At 37.7% G+C, this 23,540-nt stretch overlaps 1 protein-coding gene across 5 annotated transcripts in view; it reads right to left on the minus strand.

Annotated features, from left to right (window-relative positions):
- The window catches only part of LOC106954771 (FERM and PDZ domain-containing protein 4-like), a 48,590-nt gene that overhangs the window by 17,667 nt on the left and 7,383 nt on the right, over nt 1-23,540 (minus strand). For 2 of the 5 annotated variants that reach the window (XM_015044517.1, XM_015044551.1), the window contains exon 2: nt 4,807-4,923. In XM_015044517.1, the coding sequence (XP_014900003.1) occupies nt 4,807-4,923 (117 nt within the window). Of the gene's footprint in view, nt 1-4,349; nt 4,606-4,806; nt 4,924-16,185; nt 16,621-23,472; nt 23,535-23,540 lie in introns of those variants that run through there. The other 3 variants (XM_015044525.1, XM_015044531.1, XM_015044541.1) reach the window with 3 other exon arrangements.

A 23,540-nucleotide genomic window follows, 5' to 3' on the forward strand; every position in this document is an offset into this window, starting at 1 on the left:
GAATGTAAAAGAACAAAATAACCAACAAAATCTGTCAATAACTTGGCACTTCTAGAACTGGGTGACCATAATCTTTATGACGAGGTAGACCTCAGAAGTAGCTTGATAAATCTCGATCTGCATACATTTCTAACAGTGCAACATAGCATATGATGGTGCTTTTTGTTTCATACGTATATTTGTTCAATCTGAAGATGATCATCCAATCCTTAAAGAGGGACAACAACAACAAAGCTTTTACGGGTATTACTGCAGTGTTTGATAAGATTATGCTTTGCCCCTCAGTCCAAAATGCAGTTTTTTTTATTACAAATTAGATTGTTTCTGTCCCATCCACTACTCCTATTTTATTAGGACTCAATCGAACAACATTTCCAGTTTGTAAGGTTGTAACTGTATGATTTATCTTAAAAATACTCAGCAAATACTGATGAAAGTTAAGCTCACTGACTCACTGATGCTGACAGTAAGTTTTTTTTGTTTTGTTTTTTTTACATTAATTAACCAAATAGTTATAAATTATCTGGCAACTCAATATTGCTAGTAATGTTAACGATGAAATGTGTTTAGTAGTGGATTCCTACATTTTTGTAAATATTCTTTTTGTTTCATTCAGAAAGTAAGACAGAAATGTATTGTTTATCTTGTTATTGTAGGAGTAAAAGTAGAAGCATACGTATCCACCTTTCACTGCAAATATGGGTTCAAGTCTCATCCTGCTTTGTACATCAGAAACTTAAATGTTACCAAATTTTTCTTTGAAAAATAGTTCAAGCTCAGTCGAACTGGACGAAGAACATCCCCGAAGATCAATGTTCAATGCACTGAACTTCCTGTCAGTTGTGACCAGCTTCCCTGTCTATGCTGAAGAACAGACTCCCACATCATGATACGGCCACAACCGTGTTTCGCTGTGGAGATGGTGTAGTCATTACCATAGTGTTTTCCATTCAAAAAAGTTCAATCCTGGTCTTCATCTGACAAGTCACCTTATGTCACATAATTGTTTGATGTTTGTGCATTTTGAGATGACTTTCAAAGTTGATGTTAATAAAAGCATTTTAATATTTCTAATTTGGCAGACAACTTTATGGATTAAAAAGGATTAAAATCAACATTTTTTGATTTAGAGCTATGATTTCGTAATATTTGCAGAATGCGGTTTTGTATTGTTTTACTTAAAGAGGCAAACATTTGAATGTAAAAATAAGTTTCATTAAAACTAATTAGTAAAAAAAAATACTTCATAAGAATGCAGTTAAATTTTAGATTCTCTGGACTTGGAGCAGTTTCCTACTTCATGAGTTCATCTTTTTAAGCATGTTCTATATCTTTGTTTTGTCCCTCTATGCGTGCACTGCTATTTTCACAACAGAGGCATGTCTGTTTTTATTTCAGTGCTGCCTGAGGGTTTAAAGATTACATCTATTCGGTGGAGAATTTCAGCTTCTCTCCTATGGCATTTCTCTGCTTCTCAATTCTATTGTTTATTCAGTTATCCTTCTAAACAATGAAATAACCAAAGCCTTTGCGATTACAGAGAACTAGAAATGCCATTCCTTAGTTATTTAGGTTCTGGCTTTTTTTAATTAGCAAATTTCATGGGAAAATCAATTAGTTTATTGCCAAAATAAAAACTCTTTTTAAGAAGAAACCTTGAGGCATAACAGTGTCACTCACAGGCAGACAGACTTTCATGGTCTGTCTGCCTGTGACAGACCTTGTTTGTAGTTTGGAGCTTGTAAAAGAGACAAAACTGTGCCAGTGCTACAGCATGGATATGGTCATATGCTGAAAAATTTTCACGACTTAAAAGTATTGTACTTTGAAATATACATCCTCTAACACTGCTAAATAATGCAAAGAAATGTGTAACCCATTAAATAAACGCCATACTGTGATTCTTTCTTTATATGAACAACAGTTGCTGCAGGATATGACTTGAAATTATAGAAAGAAATAAAATGTATGTAGGTTTTGCTGTAGAGAAACAAACTCAGCAGCTTGTGCGCAGATGAAAAACATATGGACTTGTGCATTCAGGAAGAGCAGTGTTCCCTCCCCTCCAAGGCCACCTGCTGAACATGGCTAGGTTCCCATTGTGCAGACAGCCATGCATCTAATGCCCTCTAATCACACCCATTAGCTTCTACCGTAGCTCCGCAACGCATTGTACAGAAATCACAAGCCATGCTGAGGGTTTTTATCATGAATAAGACGGACAAAAATAGGCAGCAGGAAACACTGGTCTGATGCACTGCATGCAGAGTGTATTTCCATGTGCTCTCTTGCTGAATTCTTGCTGTTTTGGGGGAAGCAGAAGAGGAAAGTAAGCCTATAACCAGAGCAATATCCTGTTTTTCTTGCCTCAAAATCCTGATTTGATGAGGTTCTTAATGTCATGTTTCTTTCTCATGAAATGAAGCCATATTTTTTCTGCCTTGTCAGCTTTGTCTATAGGCCTAAGTGAATTATATAATTATGTACACTATAATGTACAGACAATAAATGAATATAAATAAATAAAACTTGTCTGCAAAGTGTACCATGTGTGACCATTACATGTCATCACAAGTTTCAATATATTTTTTACCTAGCAGAAAGGCAGCTGCACATTTCATTCCTCTACACTGTGAAAATAAGTTATATTGAGTTATGTATTGGCCATTAAATACAATTTTAATCGATCATGCTAGTTTGTAAATATAATGTTCAACGTTAGCCACTTTATTTTGTAACAAATTCTATTTCTTTTGATTAGAATTGAACTGGATAGGTTGGTTTGTTCAGCTGTTATTCTCAGTCGTTATGTTCATCTCCAGCAGAAAACATGTGGATTTTATGGATTTTACTAATTTATTAAAACCCCTTGACAGGGATAAGATAACATAATTACTTACATACAAGTGTTTTGAGGGTGAAAGTTATGGGGTTAAAGCAAGAACTTAGGTAGTTTGGTGACAGTGCTAATGCTGAAGTCAAACTTAACAACTTATCAATGAGGCAGTTGTAGGAAGCATCTTTCTAGTGGAAAAAGTTAACATGGTACTTTGCTGGAACAGATACTGATTATATCTTCAACATCAACTAGTTTAGCAACGGTGCTAATAGTTAAGCAAACCTTGTTAAGCTAAATTTCTTAAGATTGAGGCAGCTGTTCCCAATGAAAAAGACTTCATGCTGTAGATTTCATGGAAAATGTTCATATTACAACCTGATTTAAAAGTTTATATTCAGCTTTAACTACTATACCAACATGTCAGATTTGATAGTTGATGCCTTTTCACATTTTGGCTTTAAGAATGAGGGGAAAAAAATGTCCATGCCACAGTATCTGAACTAAATTAAAAAATTCTAAGTAGTTAAGAGACAGTGCTTCTGGTAAGATCAAATTTGCTTTCAGGCTAACACTGAAACAGTAAAGGTTTTCGTCCCTCCTGTTAAAATAGATTTGCAACGTTTAATATTTAATTACCATATTATGCCTAATCATTTTTATTCTTTTAAAGGACAAACCAGATGAGCAAACTAATTTTTATTATAAAAATGTTATAAAGCTGACTCAGAGCAAAATTGCAATTAAAAGTAGCAATATCTACCCTAATTTATTGGTAAAAATCAAACAGTTGGTTTTATTAGTGTGATACTGATGAATAATGAACGCATTGTGCTCATCAACTTTTCAGCACATTTTTGTATTGGTCTCTAAAGTACACCCCGATTTGCAAAAAAAAAAACAGAAACAAAAAAAAAACCGAGTGTCAAACTAAATATTAAACCCATAGTACTTTATTCATGCGCTCGTGTCATGCAGTCTTGGCATGTGTTCCGCTGAGGAAAACACAAGACTTTAACATCAGCACCCGGGAGCCAATAAAGCCCAAACTCAACCTCAGACAGTTTCAGGAAGAGATGTTTGATTATTCATGAGTCTTCCTCAAATTTAGAAAGCAGAAGCTGGAGCCAAACAAGCCTCCATGATCTGTCTCATGCAGACACACTCGGCATCCAGCGCTTTCACTGCTCCGTACTTCTTATATAACTCCTCTGACATCACGCTTCTCGTGCTACGACCCATGTGTGACAAGTGCTCTACTCCTCTTTTGAGAATCATTTCTAATATTAGCTTGTTTGGATGCATTTGAAACAACAATCCACACTTCAGCTGTATTTTACTTTTTAGTAATGAACTAAAATTAATAAACATGGTGTGTAAATATTTTACAGGAGAGGTTTGCATGCACAGCAGTCATTTTCTAGTACAATACACCCAGCTAAAGAGAAAACACTCACTTGTTAAACTATTTTGCACATAGACAATTTACAAAAAAACAAAACAATGTTTTTACCTGCCTGGACAGATTGCCTGAAGTGCCACTTATGAAGGATCAACTACGTTGATAGCATAATAACCCAATTTTCTCTTGTAAAAAAAAAAAAAAAAAAAAAAATCATTATGCTGGTAAATTTGATCAACCGCAGCAGAATACACACTCACACCCTCTAAACTCCTCTTCTGCATTTGGGAGACTGCATAAGAAAATATAGTGGGTGTATCGGAGCAAGAGAGAGAGAGAAAGAGAGATATAGAAAGAGAGAGAAGGAGAGAGAAAGGCAGTCAGCAGGGGCAGTGAGTGCGTGCAGCAGTGGAGGGAAGAGAAAAAAGAATCAGTATTCTGAATGCACTGATGGAGACAGTGTGGAGGCAGTGACGTGGCCGGAATAATCACAGGTTGGCAAAGCGCTCATGAAACATCTGGGATGGAGAGAGCTCCCCCTCTGTTTCTTTAAACACAGGGCACTTACTTGATGTAGCAGTCACGCCCCTCTCTGATGGTGCCCATGTCCCATCCATTTGGGGGTCCTTGGGAAGCACTCCAGGTCCCAGAAGGGGGCGGCCAACCGGAGGATTTGGTCCTGTGGCTGCAAAGGTGCAGAACATGAAAATAACTAGGTGAAACCCTGAAACCACCTCTAAATTGGGGAGGAAGTTCAAACTTTTAAATGAGCTAGAAATAATATCCAATCATTTCAACATATCCACATCCCAAAAACAGATCGCACTGACATGACAGAGTCCCCAGTCAAGTACAAAGGGGGTTTCTGAGTCCATTGTGACAAACAACGTTCCATAGGCGCAGTTCAGTGAGTGAATACAAATCAAATTAATTACATAAGCTCAATCCAGGCAGAGTTGTCATGCCTCACTCGTGTGCTTCAGAGGCATGAAACTGGCTTTATTTGTGAATGTCAGCGCAGTCTTTAAAACATAAAGCACACATTAATCTTCTTCTTTTTTAGTGACTCAATCTTAAACTGATCTGATAACCTTTCTTGGAAAACAAGGAATCTATTATTGTAGCAACTCTCAAAATGCTACCACATCGTTGTCTGATTTTGTTGACAAACCCAAGCTATGCAGTCATTTCTTTGAGCCACAAGTCGGTAAAGTGGAGGCTTTCCAGAAAAGTGGGATGGGTTGGAACAGAGTCGTGTCTTTTTTTTTTTTTTTGCATGCACCCCCTCCTTTTCTCCTTTTATCACTGCCTTTGTGTCTGCACACTGGCGATGCTGGAAAGTGGTGGCAGAAAGTTATGTCACTTCAAAGGCTTGTCTGCCATGTAACAGGGTTCTTCACATTTATTATTCAAAGCTCCTTTTTCTTTTCCTCTAAAATGTTTCCCCCAGTTACAGTACCAGTGATAATGAATTGTGCACAGCTGTCTTCTATATTTACATGAGAGTGTGTCTCGCTGTAGTTTATGTTCATATGGCAACTTAATGTGACATCAATAAAAAATCCCCGTGTATTAGGCGAGATTATAATCATTTTCCATAATCTTCAAAGATAGTTTCAGTAAAACGTGATGGCTGTAAAATTATACAACTCCTAAATACCCTTGACTGTAGCAAAAAAAAACAAAAAAAAAAAAACACTTAAGAGATGCTGTGTAGATTAGAACCATGGTTGATTCATTAAAAGAAAAAAAAAAAGTCCATATAGTGAACATGCTCTGTTTTCCTAGTACATCTATTGTACTTTGCTGCATCATCTACTGTAATTCTTTGCTATCAGGAAGTCCACTAAATACACAAAATGCAGTACTGCAGAGTTTTATTGAAAACGGACAGGATAGATCAATTTATTTTTCTATTTTATTTTTTTGCTTTCAGACTGCAAGTTTACTGGTTTGTTCATACAGTTTCTAAAGGTAAAATTTGAGGCAGATCTTTTAGTTATCAGGCTCCTCTCTCTTGTGAGACTCTCTGCCAGTTTGTGTCTGGCAGGGTGTCTGTGAGGCAGACACCCTGTCTACTTTAAATACTAGGATAAAAAGTTTCATTTTGATAAAGCCTGTTGTTAGAGTAGCTTAGGTTATCATTAGCAATCTCTGTAGTTAAACTACTGGAGAACACACTGACCACTTCTCCTTGCTCTGCTGTTCTTCTTCTCTCCAATTTTGCATTATTTGCTGATATTTCAACTTTAAGCTTTAAATTGTCTCTGTTCTTTTTTACTCGTTGTAGAAACCACCTCTGATCTGGCACTTCGTTTAGCTGTGACAGCTTCCTGAAGGGGGACATTGGCTGAGCTACTGCTGCCAACAACTTTATGTTCTCCCTCGATGATGCCCTTGGCCCTGTCTTTCAGTGTTTAACCCTGTGTCTATCCATCCTATACAAAGATGTTGGCTGAGCTTTTGCAGCAACTGTATGTCCTTTCATTTATCCTATGTACTTTAAAACCTGCTCAGAGCTAATCTGGTAAGCTATGCTTCTCTCCTAGATAAAGCCACTAAAGGAGCTTAGTGGCCCTTGTATGGCCATTAACTTCTTTTTTTTCCTCTAACATGTGAAGTACAACTTGATCGATGCTTATGTTTCTTTTTTCTGTGTATGTTCTGTATTCTCAAGCCAGTGTGGTCGGCCATCCAGGTTTTGATTGTGCTGAAGGTTACTTCCTGATAAAGGGGAGTTTTTACTCTCCACTGTTGCTGCATGTATGAGTGATTACACAATGGAAGCGATTGTCCACTGTTGCTACATGCTTGACCACAAGGAGTCAATTCGATTAAATCTTCTGTGTTTACTTAGAAAGAATGTTGTTGTTTTTTCAATAATAACATAATAAGTTAACTTGACTACACTGTTTGATAACTAGGATCAGTTGGAATGTATTTATGGTTTAATTTACTTTTTTTATTACATTGCCTTGAGATTACATGTTTGAGATTAATTATATAGGTAAACTAAATTGAACTGAACTCTCAACTATTTGTGCAACGTCAATGCAACTCAAGTTCAAGTTTCAGACTCAAATCTCAATCTCGTTGTGAGAAATGTTAATGGCCATCTGTGCCTTGAAAAAGCTGCCAGTGTTCTACTTTCAGAGTCCTCTAAACAGTCCAAGTAATCTGATTTCTTTCCCAAATCAGCGGTGTTGGTATGTTGATATGGATTTATTTGACCCACAGTACAGGCGTCAATGCCGTATATCTAGAACTGCTCAAATCAGGATGTCAGACACTATTAGCTCTATAACCATCTCTGTCATAAGTCTCAGAACTGTAAAAACAACCATGCGAACTCAACAGATTAAAATAAAAAGTTCCAGCATGTCCTCATAATGATTAAAATTGCCTGTTGCAGAATGTAAGACAACATCCTGGCAGGGTTATGTTTGACATTTTTCCCAAGGTCTACAACATAATAAAGTATACTTACAATTTCAAATGACGTCTCTTCAGGATATGTTTCTAATCCGAAAAAAAGGTGTCCTAGAAAATCAGTTTTCTGTCTCGCTGACTTTGTAATGACACTGTAGTCAAAGAAACAATAATCTTTGATTTATTTTGTCTGCACATGGGAGGCCCATCATGCCACTCAGTCAGTCGCAGCAGTCCATACCAACCAAGAGACTCAGAGGGTTCACCCACTGGCGGACAGTGAAACTGATCTTCTTCATCAGGCATTAATAAATAATACCTGCACAGTCACATCGGACTAAGTAATCAAGCTCTAAGTAGGCAAGCCATGCTACACAATTCATGAACAGGTTACCCAAGAGTCATTGCACGACAATTAGAAGTAAAAGGGGAGCTAAATGTAGGTCAGTGGGGAACTTGTTAAACCTAAAAATGCTTGATGGCATTATGATTTGAGATATTTTTAGATCCTACTGGTTGATTTGCTAAAATAGCCAAACAACCATATTTAAAAATATTAAGGCCAATAGGGAAAAAAAAAAAAATCAACCTCCTTGTTTGAAAAAAAAGATGAAATACATCCATATAATTTCTTTGCAATCACAGCAGAAAGCAGATTTTTAATATTTAAAAAAAAACATGAATATTTTTTACATGTATTCATTAATTTTTATAGCTTAAAAAAACTAACTTATATCATAGTATTTGAAAAAAAAAAAGGGAGATTACTTCTCAGCCATTCACACACAAAGACTGGATCCACAATACCATTATGTTTCCTTAATCAAAGAAGTTCATTTTAAACCTCCATGTTTGTCAACACATGCTTGTCACAGAACAACCATAAAGGGTGCATATCCTAATCATGAAGGGAGTGATAATGCATTATAGAAAAGGCGACTGCTTGGAGGAGCAACATTCCAACACAGACACTCAAGTTAGTTTGAATAATTCACACCGACAATCTCCACAAGGGCTGGCAATATGAAACCCTGTTCCGGCAACAAATGTCTGCCGTAAACCCACGGAGAATGCAATAAAGCTGTTCTTTCATGAGGTATTCAGAGCATTATTTCCTTTGACAAGTGCTTTGCGTCAGTGACTCTCATCTGCACGTGGCTGCAAGTGATGTTTATGTGCTGATTGCCAGGGGGACCAAACCATGAATTCCCTTTTAAGTTTCCCGGCATGCACTTGGGAAGGACAAGGGAATAGCCTGAGGTCAAGAAAGCCACAGTAAACGCAGCATTAGTTTGCATGGCCATCATGTCTGAAAGATAGAAATACTCTCATCCCAAGCAGCTAATTATATTTTATTGAACTCACGTTTCAGGAAGGATATTGAGGACAACTTCCAGTCTCTCAAAATAAGGAAGTCAACATTCAGTCATCATGTGTGTGAATGTCTTGCTATGTTTGGGAATTTAAAACATTTAAATCCTTAGATTTGTAAATCTTTTAGCATATTTTTAATTGATTTTCCATCTAAATGAGGTAAGGGTCATTCTGAAAGCCTCAGTCGCTTTTCCCTATTCTATAAGCAGTTTTCTTGTGAATTGTTCTGTTGGCAGCTTAAGTATCTTCATTCATCTGATGCAAACTCTTGCTTTAAACAAAAAAAGAAAAAAATCTGTAATAAAAACCTGGGATATGCTGGAACTCCAGTGTTACTGTTCTCACTGAGTTTCAAAATAACATGGACTGAGGATCAAGAAAATGTTATTTTACAAAACAGTCACATTTATCTATAGTTTATATTGGATCCCATACACATGGACTAGCCTCCTTTTTGAAAAAAAAGGTTCTGATTTCAGATGAGAAAAGGTTTGAGCTATACTGAAAGTAGGCCGTGGGACTGCCTCAACACTGTTCAACTTCACAGTCAGTCAAAAACGTTGTTGAATCTTACACATGGTTGAGTGTTCAAACTTTAGAGTAACACACATTAAACTGGTAGTGGAATTAATAATTACAGTTTAATTGCAATCATAATGAAGGGCCCCAAGCTCAGCTCCATTACGTAACACCGGTCGATGGTCTCTGTCTCGTCTCGGACTCGGACATTGAGGTCTCGGGATTTTATTTCAAGACCAGCCAAGACCACAACTGTGGAAATATCACTGAATTGTCTGCATATTGTCCAGTTTATTTGTCAACATCCTTGTTTTCACTGGATGCAAAACATACCGACTTAAATTCAAACAATAACGCGACTTACTAATTACGTGTTTCTGTTCCCGCTGCCACCCTTCGCCTCCCCCCACTCTGAGACAGTGCGCAGTTTGTCTCGGAGCAGAAGAAGATGTCTGTCTAATCGTAGGTAATAAATTTACCTACATGAATCATAAGAACGCATATGACGACATGTGAATTCAGCAGCGCTTCGCTTCCAGAGACGGCGGGGTGTACGTCCAACTTTTAGCGACACTTTGAGTACGCTCAAAGGTGAGCTATGTGGAAGTGAAGCTAGGAAAGCTAGATGTGCAGTGACAAAATGTTGCATTTGCGATGAAATAAAGCTGTCACTTACTGCGCTTATTGTGCGGAGGTGTTGACTGACGTGTTGCATATGCGCGATAACGTTGTGCCCAAAGTCTTCAATGTGACGGATGGTTCAAATTTAGCATTAAAAGCCAAAAATGAATATGCTCTTCAACCAAGTAAACTTCTGACAGTAGTACTCGCATAGTTTCATTGGGAGGTCTTTTGTAAATAGTAGTAGACACAATGAGTCATTAAATATGAATGTCTACAATCACCTAATGGTGTGAGTAAGATTTGTCACTCTGTTACAAGCCCAGGGAATATCTTTTAAGCTGACTGAAGAATAAAGATATGTTTTGCTCTCTTGTGTAATAGGAAATGTTGCAAATATGACTTAAGATGCCTTGTGAAACACATTGAAGAGAGCATGAAAGGTTTTTTTTTTTTTTTTTTTTTGCCAGTGGTGTTGCAATAAACAGACATGTATGCAGAGACAGGCTGCTAATGGGATTCTGTCTGAATATGAAATCTGTAGAGAGACAGAAATGCGCATCTCATGGGAAGAAATTGAGGCGATGTGCAGAGCAGGGCTGTAGACGTAGAGGAGCATTTTTGATTAAGAGATTTCTCCCTCTGCTTTCCATCTTGAAGGGACATTTACACAGTCTTTTGTTTCAGAGCACATCTGCCCTCTGCATGACTTCACCAACCACCAACATGGCTTAAAGCCTTTGGCCAATATAGCAGCATGGCAGAAAAACAGTCAAATCTGTTATTTACACCCTGCTATCGAAATGTTACTGTGAATGCTATGGCTGCTAGAGAGGTCAGGTATGATGCTGTAGCTACAGTAGACAACTCAGTTTTCTCCTGCTGTTTATGTGCCTTGTGTGAGTAAGCGTGCCATTTTGTCAGCTTTTTTTTTTTTATTTACTGGAGCCAAGTGGAAGAAAAGGCTGTTCCTTGCTGATATGCAACAAAATCCTCATGGTAGGAATTATATAACAAGACCACATCAATACAATCACAAGAAATGGAGCTAGAGCTGTTTTGCCTTATAGATTATTACTATGCGAATCTTCTGCACACCAACATTCACTTTAAAATTAGGGTGTCTATCTTCCCTAATATTCCAACAGAATCTTACATTGCTGAGTTAGTCTTTGGTAAAGCTCAGACATTGTTGCTATGGACAACCACACTACCCTGAACATCTCTCTCTTTCTCTATTTCCCTCTCTCTCACTCACTGATTCACTCACTCATGAGTGAATCAGTGAGTGAGTGAATCACTCACTGATTGACATCATATATATATATATATATATATATATATATATATATATATATATATATATATATATATATATATATATATATATATATATATATATATCAGGTTAATCTGCTCCAGGGTGAAAATAAAACAGCAACTGGGAATCTGGGAAGCAGCCCACCCGCTACGATTCACTACAGTGAGCAAGGGAATCAGTCTCCTGCTGGTTCCAGCTTTTACCTGACAAACATCCAAAACCTACCATTTTATAAAGGAGTTACTGTCCAAATGTGGGATACAACTGTGGCTTTCTTTGCCCTGTACGATCGCACCAACTCACAAGTCTATTCAGCCGAGTAATGAAACTTCCATTTCTTAATAAGTGCTGTTGTTAATGAAACGATGAACATATTGGTAATATTTTCTGATATCAGGTCATTTTAATTAAATTTTTTGTGTCTGTCACAACAAGATGTGCATATTTGTGAAGTGGAATGAAAATGAAACATTCCATCTTCCTCCTTCCATCAATTGCCTATACCTACTTGTGCTTGCAGGGTCGCGGGGTGGCTGATGCCTATCAGCAGCAATCATTTTGGCGATAGACATGGTACGCGATGCACATGTTGCCACTCCATCACAGGACACCACAAAGACACAGAACAAACATACGTAGAAGCACTTAAGCCTAAGGGCAACTAACAGAATCCAATTAACCTAACAGTTGTTGTGTTTTTGGCTGTAGGAATAAACCGGAGTACCTGGAGAGAACCCATGCATGCATGACAAGAAGATGCAAGCTGTATGCAGAAGGACCCCATCGCTCTAAGGCAACAGAGCTACCAGCTGTGCCACAGTGGAGCCCCAAAATCTAATGTAAAGCATTATACTTCGCAAAGTACTAAATTTCAAGCTGTAAGAGTAGATCTAATTTCCTTGCTTAAAGTGTGGGTCTTTTCTCCTCTCCAAGTAAAACATTAACCAAACACAGCAACACGTTTCCTGTAGCAGCTGACATGGATTCTCATGCACCTTTTTGTGTTGCACTCTAGCTTTTATGTTAAAAGCTCCAAAGGACAGAACAAAATTAATGCTTGCGACCTCATTCCCCTGCCAGTTGGCTCCTGTTTCTGACCCACAGCCATTTCTGAGCCTCTCGTCCCTAAAAGCTTGTGATTTTATCGGCTATATATATATATATATATATAGTCGATAAAATCACAAGCTTTTAGGGACGAAAGATCTATGAAAGATCTTTCATAGTGTGAAAGATCTTTTTGTTTTTTGTTGTGCTCTGATGAGCATGGACGCTAATCAATTTTGGTCCAGACCAATGATTTTCTATGCCGAAAGTATGCTGTCAAAACATGTTGAACAATGGATCAAATAATAGATGTTATTTAAGAAACAGAGCTTGGAGGGAAGCAAATAAGCAACAGAAAGTGACAGTATAAATTATTTTCTTCCAATTAAGATGTCTGCTTTTTAAAAAAGGCGATATTATGTACTTTAAAGGGACATTGAGTCATTTTATGGCATGCTCAAGCAACTATGTTAACTTCAGTTAACATAGTTAACTTCAGTGTGTGTGTATATACATATATATATATATATATATATATATATATATATATATATATATATATATATATATATACACATAACAAATTAAATTTGACATCTCTGTCTCTTCAAGAAGCTCCTGCTCTTTCCAACACATCGCCTTTAGCATGTCATCACAACAATGCTTCTCATTATGCCGTTTACAACTGTTCTTTGGAGCTGTGGACTGAGAAGTAGTTTGTGTGACAAGGTCAGCAGATGTGCAGTTCCTCCAGGTGTTTGCTAATTGCTGCTGCTAGTCTTGAGGAGCTGAGTGGGTGAGGAGCTATCCAGGGATGCTTTGTGAGACGGAGGTTTGGTTGGTGCCTGCAGATCAGAGGAGGAGCTATGTGGAAAAGGCAGCAACAGAAGATTTAAGAATTCCTCCACCATGACAGAATCAAAGCAACACTCCAGGTATGTTTTTGATGTGAATAATGTTACAAATTGATATGAAGCTCAAAGTACATCAAGACTTTGTACAACTAATCATATAAATCTTACCAAATCTTGTTTACAACATATTTAATTTTGCATGGATATTGTTAATGTCTAAATTACTCAATTATAAGCCAGACAAACTTATACATAATGCATACAGTTAATAAATAAAATATTTTCATAATTGTCTGGGAAATATTATGCTGAGGCATGTTTTTGTTTGTATCCCTTCCAGACGTTTGACATTGTGAACAAACAAGATAAACAGGGCATCATTTTCTTTATTTTTGTCATTGTGCAAATGATACTTTAAGATGAAAATCTTTACCTATGTCAAGGGGTATGCCAACACAAATCAAAAATGTTATTGCAAAGGACATGCAATAATAGCTTTTCAGACAAAAATGGTGATGCAATAACTTATCAATCAAAAAATTGGGAACTAAAGAAGATTTATTAGCAGCAGCCTAGTCTCTGACTTGGGACTGCACAATCTATTCCTGTTGTTATCCACGCTGTTAAGCTGTGCTCGGTTAAAGGTGCTACTGCACGGCCTCAGTTTCAAAGTACAACGTATTTCATGCTTACTCACTCCCAGCTGGCTGCCTGACCAGCAGCTGGCAAAAGCGCATCCAGGAGTAACTAATAAAAATGAAAGTCTACTGGTGACAAGTTTCTGCAGGAACGATCAAGAAATTCAGACAAAAATCCTTTTTTTCTTTTATTTGTTTTATGAATGAGGAAGAAGCTATTGTTGACTAATTCTCCATGAATTTTTCCCAGAGGAACACTAAAGGTTTTCTTTTTTTTAATTTTTATTTGATTAGTCCATCAGAGTTCAGCATTCCTTGTAATTGAAAGATAATTGACGATATCTGCATAGATTTGTGAGGCTGATGCTCATTACCGCATCCGTGTTGCTTCGCTGCCAAACCATTCCAAACACCCACAGAACACGTCAAAGGAGTGAAGGTGCTCAGAGGTAGACCCAAGTTACAAAGCACCTTGAATTACCTTGTCGCTGAAATGTGCTACACAAATGAACTTGTCTTGAATTTTGATTCAAGAAACTGCACCACGGAAATGCTGTCAGGATTTCACCACAATGTGAGAAATGAAGAAATTTCGATGCTTCTTGTTTCTGAAAAGCTGGACGTCTGGGGGAGCTGAAGTCTCCATGTCTAGTAGCTCTTAGCGAGCTATCGTGTGTTAAATTCTTGCTGGCAGCTCAGAATGTGAAAAACAAAACATAAAATGTGTAAATGTAGCAGAGCTAACTCATGATCAGAGACAACAGTGCATGGCATTATTAATTGTGACAGGAAGTAGTGACGTTGGTGTTCCACTGGGAGCCACATAATGCACGCTGGCACGGAGGCAGACCAACAACAATGCTATCCTATCATAGTATATTTCCATTTCTGTAGTGATTGGCACTAATTGTACAAAAAGAGCAATGATATTGTTCTTATTTACATATTCTTGGACTCAGAAAAGCAAGAACATTGTGTTGATGACTCATACGTGAGATTGCGTTCCAAATGGCCATTCCTGTGTCATAAAATTTCTGTCACATTCAGCGTCTTGTATTAATGATCAGCTGTTCTCTCCATCAGTGGTCTGTGATGTTTTTGAAGGAGGCTAATCCTCAGGCAGGATTAATGTCCAACGGCAGACCCATGGGCCCACAAAGTGAGTTGTCACTCCTCACAATGAAAACACCTATTCCTCCAAGCTCCATTCATTTGTCTTTTCCACTTTTCTCACACGCCAGATATACTACATGAAAAATATTTAAGAAGAAAATTGTGTAAAATGTGTTTTCCTTCTTTATTTGTTATCCTCTGTAGCTATTTGCAACAAATAAGTGTGATTGTTCAACCACTTATGTATTAAATATGTCTGATGAGCTAAATCTGATCATGCTGAATTATTAAATGTAAGGATGAGCATAATGAATTGCATCTCAATTTCCTTAATGAGCATTTAGGACATAGGACATTGACTTAAGCATTTAACCATTTGAAAGAATCTCAGTTCATTTTTCCTCAAACACTTCAATGTTTTTATGGCCCTGAAAAATCAGGGTTCCCATGCGATCTGAGAAAGTCAGCAAAAGTATGGAATTAGGTTCGAGTCTTTCGAGATCTGAATCTGAATGGAAAAATAACTCAGAATATGGAAAGATAATTGTATTTCCAGATTTTATTTCCTATTCCATTATCTAAAATTTCAACCAATCCATCCATCCATCTTTGTTCATAATTTAAAACTGAGCTCATAGAGGACTGAAACTTTGGAAATTAGATTTTTAAAAAGTAAAATTATTAACATGGAAAATAGGAATCCTGAGCACTTGTGCAGAAAAAAAAACAGTAATTATTTGCTGCATGAGAAATTTATGAACTTGGATGCACACAGTTTAGAACAAATGAATCATCCTAGCTTTTAGCATCCGCCCCCACTGCCATCCACCTCGCTTTCTCATTCATTCCCCATCATACATGACTGCACAACTTGCTACCTCAAAAGATTATTAACTCAGCATTTCCAAGGCAGCGGCTCAACATGTGAATCCTGTGTGGCTCTTCACAGCAACGCCTCTGAAACGCACGAACACGGTTTCCAGTAAACGCACATTTACAGTCCGCTTAGTATACATGACAGCCGAACTCACCCTGGAAGCTTTGGCATCTTGACAAAGCTGAACACATCCATGTGTGCTGCAGTCTGCAATCAACCTACACATGCAAAATTAACTTCACTCCGACACCATTGTAATGCGTTGTTTTTCGCCAGTAAATAACGCAAAGGGGAAGAAAAGCAAAAGTAAGGCTTCCAGAAGTCAGGTGTAGAGATTAGTCGTTTTCTCTGAGCCGCTGCATGGCTGAGTGATTGCTGTGTCCTCGCCTCAGCAGCACAAATCCACATCCCATGGAAAAGGATCTGGCAGCGCAGCTTCCCCCGGTTACATCCTTCAAAGCATGTCTCTGTTAGCTGTGCTAAGCCACCTTCATTTAATTTCCATCGCAGTGGAATGATGTGCGGGAGCCGCACCGTAACAACAGCTTTGGAGGGAGGCACAGAGAGAGCCTGAGTGAAAGGAAAGGGAGGGGGTGGGGGGGGAGGGTCGGCGATGTTGGTGGGAGATGAAAGTGGAGGAGAAACAGGAATGTGAGAGCTTGTTAAGCCCGTGTGTCTACAGGAGGCACAATATTTGCAAATAAGGGTTGCTGCCTGTGTCCAAGAATTCCCCTTCCCCAAAGCATGCTTGGATCATATCTCAGACATTTAGTGTTTTTCCTGCAAGAGCGAAAATTAAAAAAAAATAAAATAAAAAAAAAAAAGGAGCCAGATGGATGAGATGGCACATGCACACAGTGCCCGTAAAACAACACAGGAGCAACAAGAGCAGCTGTTGCGTTATGAGGACCTAATGTGTCCCCCTCCCCAGCTGAAGTCTCTGCCTCACAGCTGCACGTCACACTGCCTGTACTGCACAGCGCATTTGTTTTGACCTTTCAGTGTAGTTCAGCTGCTAAATGCTCACTCTCAGTACTCACGAGGAGCATCCGAACCTTTCAGCATCGCATCTGACGCAAACTCAGAGCAAGTAAAATGCTACCAGAACAAAAGGAGAAGGTTTAAGTGTTGAAGTTTTTTTCTTCTCTAAAACTGTAATTGTCTCAGTAAAAAAAAAAAAAAAATGATCAAAGTGAAATGAAAATATAGCTTGGTTTTAAAAATCCTGTATCTAAGCCCCCGGAATCAGTGTGTACATCTTTCCATGCAATTGCAGCTGCATGTCTTTTTGATTATATTTGAACTAGCTAGCTTTGTCCATCAAGAGACTGAACATTTTGTTCAATATTATTTGCAAAATAACTCAAGTTGAGTGAGAATTTATGGATTTTGAACATCAATTTTTTACGTTTTATCAGAAATTCTGAGTTGTATTTAGGTCTGGACTGAAGCATGCTGCTTTCATTTAAACTATCCCAGAGTACCTATAACTGTTTAGGGTCACTGTCTTGATGAAGGCAAACTTCTTCCCTCAGTCTCCATTATTTTCTCCCTAAGATTGCCCTCCATCCATCTTCCCACCAATTCTGAGCCCCGTCCCTGTCACTGCTCAAGGAAAGGATCCCCGCTGAATGATGCTGCCACAACCAAATATTACACTCATGTAATATGTAGTGTTAATTTTACATGTTTACAGCTCTGCAACATTTACAAAGCTGTGGGAAATAGAAAAAAAAAATCCTCTGTAGAAAATCACACTATAAGCCTCTTACTCTTTAGAGATGCCTTCTAGAGCCATACTTTTAATGCGGTGGGAGTCTTGGCATCAGTGAAGAACTTAATCTTCCGTGTTTCTTTAATGTTTTCTTGCCAAGTGTCTGTCTCCAAAAGGCCTTTTCAGCAGTTGATTGGCAGATACAGTTTTTATTAACATAGAGGCATTTTATTTATTTATTTTTTACCTTTTGCATATGTTGTTATGTCAGTGATTTAAACTATTTGCTTCTTTCTCTCTCTATGAACTGTGTAGTGTTTGGTAAATTTATTTGACTGGAGAAATGGATGTGGATGGTGAACACACTTCTGAGGTCCACATTATTCTTTATTAAGACTTAATAATTAGACTTTTAGTTTGTTCATAATTATTTCCCTTAATGCTATGCTCACTTTTGCCAAAGATGATGCCAAAGAAGATAGTGAAAAAACCCCTATCTAATAAAGCATCTCAAACCGATCCACTCTATGCTGTACCTCTTTATTTATTTATTTCTTTTTAATAAATGACGGCATGTCCAATAACAAATGCTTATTACTTGGAAATTGAAGCAATAACTGAGAAAACAGCACAGATCAGTCCCACCATCAAATGAAGAATGCCCTAAGGAGTGGGAATCACAGTTTATAAATTAAACAGCACGGATCTATCCTCTTTCAAAAAAAAAAAAAAAAAAAAAACACAGAGAGCCATTTGACCTCATGCTTGAAGTTAAATGTTTTATACTTTTCCGTGTGTCTATGACAGTTTGGATAAAATGAGTGTTTCACAGTAGTCAAATAAGTTCCTTTGTGATCCAGAGAGGAGCGAAACACACAGTCAGACAAACATGACATCAAACACTTTTCTATAAAGCAATTTCCTCCAGCTGTCAAATGGCTTGTTAGAACTGAGCCAATTGTCAAAAAGAGACTTCGAGTATAAGACTGTAAAATCAAGATGTTTGAGAAATGCTTAAAATCAGTTTGAAACTCAGTTCAAGGCATTGCACAAAAAGGAACAGCTTAATCAGTACAAACGTTACCTGATGGCAGAAAGAGTTAAAAAGTGTGTTCGTCTTCTAGGGGGAAATTCCAAGCAGAAACAGTGAAAGCTCTCAGAGGTGCTTGGCACCGAATTTATGCTAAAATGCCACAACATGTAAGAATCTGGGGAGTGACTCAATGTGCCTTTGCTGAGAGTGATACACAGCATAAAGAAGGTTGTCACTTCCACTCAGAGTCAAGCTTGGATTTGTTTGCAGTCACAGAAAAAGATGCAGATTGGTGGTGGAACATTGTGATGTGAGTTGATGCAATTATTTTTAAAAATCAGTTCGAGACATTATGTTAAAAACATTCGGAAACCGCGCACATTGCAGATCACTCATGCCTAGAAGGAATATTGGAACATGTATTTTAGGAATGAACAGAAGACATGAAGGATTCTCTGAAAAGTGAATAAAAAAAATAAAAAAAGCATGTCCAATGATCTGCTTCCAACGCAAAACGCAGTGTCCGATGGCAGCATGATTGAGAGATTCAGCATTTTCTGGACGGTTAAGTTTGTCTGTTTGGGACTGCGGCCCAGAGGCCTGCATGAGTGGCAGAGGATATTAGGGTCAGACCGAAGCGTGATCTAAGGCGACTATGGCTGAAGCTTTGACCGATAAAACCCTGCTGTCCTGCTGATACCATTTTTTTTTTCCTGAGTTCCTTTTAAAAACAGCTGATTTCAGACATTCTGCGACATTTGGTTATTTAAACTCAGCAGTGCTTAAATTTTGCAGACACTGCTTTTGGATCACATTGCTTACCTTAAAACATAATAAGGACATGCTAAACCATTGGCATAGTGGCGACTGGGAAAGTGCTGCTAGAGAACAGCAGAGAAAACAATAAAAATGATTACAAAAACAGACTGAGATTGTATTTTCAAATACATCATCTTGAATACAATACCTGGGAAAAGTATTGACACCCTTTTTTAGTATATTTTCCCATTTTGTCATGTTACACCCAAAACACCTATTGTTTTGTTAGGAATTTATGTAAAAGATTAACACAAATTATGTCTCGGAAGTGAAGTGAAAGGAAACTTATAAAGTTAATATTTATAGTGCAAAGTGAATCAGTACTTTATAGAAGCAGCTTTATACATCTGGAGACACATCCGTGAACATCCAATTTTAAAGTCTTGTCTCAGATTCCCAAATATGTTTAGGCCTTGACTTTGACTGGGCCATTTTAACACCTGAACGTGTTCAAATTTACAGGAAACCATTCCTTTGTACTTGTGGCTATATTTTTTATCTGTTCTGTCCTTCTGGAAGGTCAACCAGCTGAAAGTTGTTTTTTTTTTAAAGTTGCTCCACAGCCTAATCCCTGTTCTGTCCGCTGTCTTCCTTTGTCTTTATGAGAATGTTTGGTCATTAATGTTCTTCTGAACATTAATGACCAAACATTAATGTTGCCTGACGACAATTGGTAGCACTATATTTTATTTAGGGTATCAGAGTAAAGGGAACTAAATACAAATACCAACCTCTTTTCAGATTTTTAGCATGAAAAAGTATTTTTTGCAGAGTACTGCAAAAAATAAAAAAAATGCAGACCTGATTCCCCAAGGGGTTTTATGCTTTTGTGTGTTTGTGAACCTCAGCCCCTCACCTATCCCGTCTCGGTGTGACACTAATTATGCTGAAGCTGCGGCTGATTTACTCAGTGAATTAAACTGCTTTTAGGGTAGAATTTTAATATAAACAGAGGTATGATTAATTGGGATATGAAGTCAAGTGTTACCTGCTATGCCTTGAGCAGATTATGGATTTTTAATTTAAGTTTTACCAGACCTGGTGGTAGCATTCACTGCACTAGTGGCAGCCAGCATCTCGTTATGGGAGAAGCAAATAAAACCTTGTAATGAGGACACAATGGCTGACACTGTGTGTTTGGATGACCCAAGAGTTATAAAATATGCCACTGATTATTAGGGGCTCATGTTTGCTACATCTGTCCATCTAAACTACCAAAAACTTCCAGTAGGTATTAAAGTAAGAAATGTTTCGCTGTGTGTAAACGATGCTTTGTGGCTTTTTCACATTTTCTCAGATTACAACAACAAACTTGTGTTTGCTTTAGGGAGTCTATGTGATATCCCAACACAAAGTAGTGCACAACTGAAAGCAGTTATGGAAAAATGCTCCATAACTCCAATTTTCTTTTTAACATTTCAAAACAAATATACCACAATCAAAAAGGTTTTCAACCAAGTAAGAAGCCATCATAGGTCACATTTTTCAATTAGTTTTAATTCTTGTATGTAGAAATGGGGTCCAACTGATCCCACACACATAAAACTTGTATCATTTGCCATAGTCCTCTACGTTTGCTGCACAGCACAATGTGTGGTGGAAATCTAACACTGTTCACCCTTTACACTCAGTACCCAAAGAGAAGCATTGTGGTGGCAGCGTCATTCTGTGGGTGGGAATGATTGCTTCAACATTAGAGATCTCGGGAAGAAGGTGGGAGCTAAATGCCAGGTGATCCTGGAACAATTTTCTTTTAAGGGAAGCAAACGACTTGAGATTAAGGCAGATGTTTGCCTTAATCTGTTGAAGAAAATTAGGGTACACAGACAGGAACCTTTATTGCTGTCCAGTCGTAACCACTGAACCTCTGTACATCGGAATTAATGACACTAATCAAGTATATGAAAGTTGTCCATCTAATTTGTACCGATGCACCTACAGCAATCCTTCTCCTGTTTAGCCAAAATAACATTGGCAATGACTTGCAAAAGCAATGTCAAATATTGATCCTTGAGCCAGCCAAAATGTTTGAAATATTCTGGACCATTTATATCTCTTTATTTTTGGAAACCTATATTCAATGAAACTAGTTTCCATAAGTGATTTTAAGTCAATGACAGGATTTCTGCCGCAGAACCATAACTGTCCTTGCTGTGGTACTGCCTGAGGCCTGTCACGAACATGGCCATCACGATAGGTTTTTGTTTTGTTCGTTGTGAATAGAGATATTGTGGGTTCTCTTTGTCTTTTAAATGCTCATCCTGTCAGGCATTAAATGCTTATTGTCCTTTCAGTCCTGGCATTTAGGTCTTGTTTCAAGTTAACTCTATATTTCCAAAACACAGTGTTGCCACAGTCTAATATTAGAAATATTGAGTGGCCAGTGTATTTGCAACTCAATATGGATGAGAGTCCTGCGTCACAGTTGGACGATGAGTGAGGAAAACAATGTCACTGTTCAATTTCTGAACGCTTATTGATGGATGGCTAGTTTTTTGCTATTAAACGTCTGGTTGGGGGTGTCTGACATCAAAGTCATAAAAAGTCGCGCTGCATGACCGGGCACTGCATGATCATATAACCCTGCGTAGAAAGTTTTCAAGATTGCTGAATGCTTAAATTCATTTCAACCTCGCTAACCATACAAACAACTTTGTTGCTAATTGGAAATAAAACGTGGCTAGAATGGAGTTGCGCAAAAGAATTATAGCAAAATTTGTGATGCACAATATATTGGCATTAATTGGTATCTGCCGAAGATGTAAACAATATTGCTAAATATGGACTATCGGACATAACAGCAATATTAATATTAGATCTCAATATTTGCTCAAGTTTTTATATTGGTGTACATATATTTTTTTGCATCTATAAAATTAGTTAGTGACGTTAGAATAAATACCAAAGTAAATCCAAAAGAGCTTCCTGATGCAAGCAGAAGAAAAAAATGCATTGGAGCAAGGATTACAAGTAGCCATTCTGCTGTACAACAAACAGTCTATCAGTACAGGACATTCAAAACATTCCCCAATTGAAGGTGTTTGCCTTCATAATCAGAAAGATACTGCACACGTTTAACTTTCATGGTAGGTGTGAAAGGAGGAAGCTTTTGTTCTAACAAAAGTATAAAGACCAAACTGAGATTTGCCAAAGAGAAAGGTAAGTGTAAAATTTTATTATTATGATACCAGAACATAGGGAATGTTTGGCACAAACCAAATAGCATTACATGATAAATCGCAACTATGATGTACATAACTGAAAAAGATACAGAAGACAGAACCGTGTATCAAAATCCAAAGACCATCTTTGAAAAACACTACCTTAACTAGATCCTGCAATATGACAGTTATCCAAAATGACCACCTAAAATACCCACCCAGGACGGACTGACAATTAACAGATAGGACAAATAAAAGTCCGACTCTGGATCTAAATGAGATGTTGAGGAGTCGCTCAACTTAGGCCGAACGTGCAAGATGTTCTTGCTCACAGCTGCAAGTGAGGCACGAGGCCAATGTCAGAGAGTAGATATCGACCTGATGCATCTCACTGGAGTTGTTTCAACTAGAGATAAATTTGCAGTTGTGAGATATTTTTTTTGTTTATGTATTAGTTTGAAAAACAAAATAAAGTATAATTGCTTGTTTGTCAGCAATTTGATATCTTTCCTTTCCAGAGATTAAAATGACTAGACATCAATATGAGCGTTGCATAGTGAAAATCTAAATAATTGTTGGGGNTTAACTATTATAAAATCCCAAATCTTTTTTTACTCTATATCTTAAGACTTGAATTCCATACTAGAAGATATCATACTCATCAATAATCATTTTTGATTCAGCCCAGAATTCAATAGAGAACACTTTACTTACAGAATGACTGTAAAAATGCCAAGATCGCTGTCATCTGGGTCCATAGTTGCTGACAAGTCTAATCAAGT

Source organism: Poecilia latipinna, unplaced genomic scaffold, assembly GCF_001443285.1.
Source record: "Poecilia latipinna isolate Pla-1442-1.1 unplaced genomic scaffold, P_latipinna-1.0 Scaffold37, whole genome shotgun sequence".
Classification (NCBI taxonomy): Eukaryota; Metazoa; Chordata; class Actinopteri; order Cyprinodontiformes; family Poeciliidae; genus Poecilia; species Poecilia latipinna.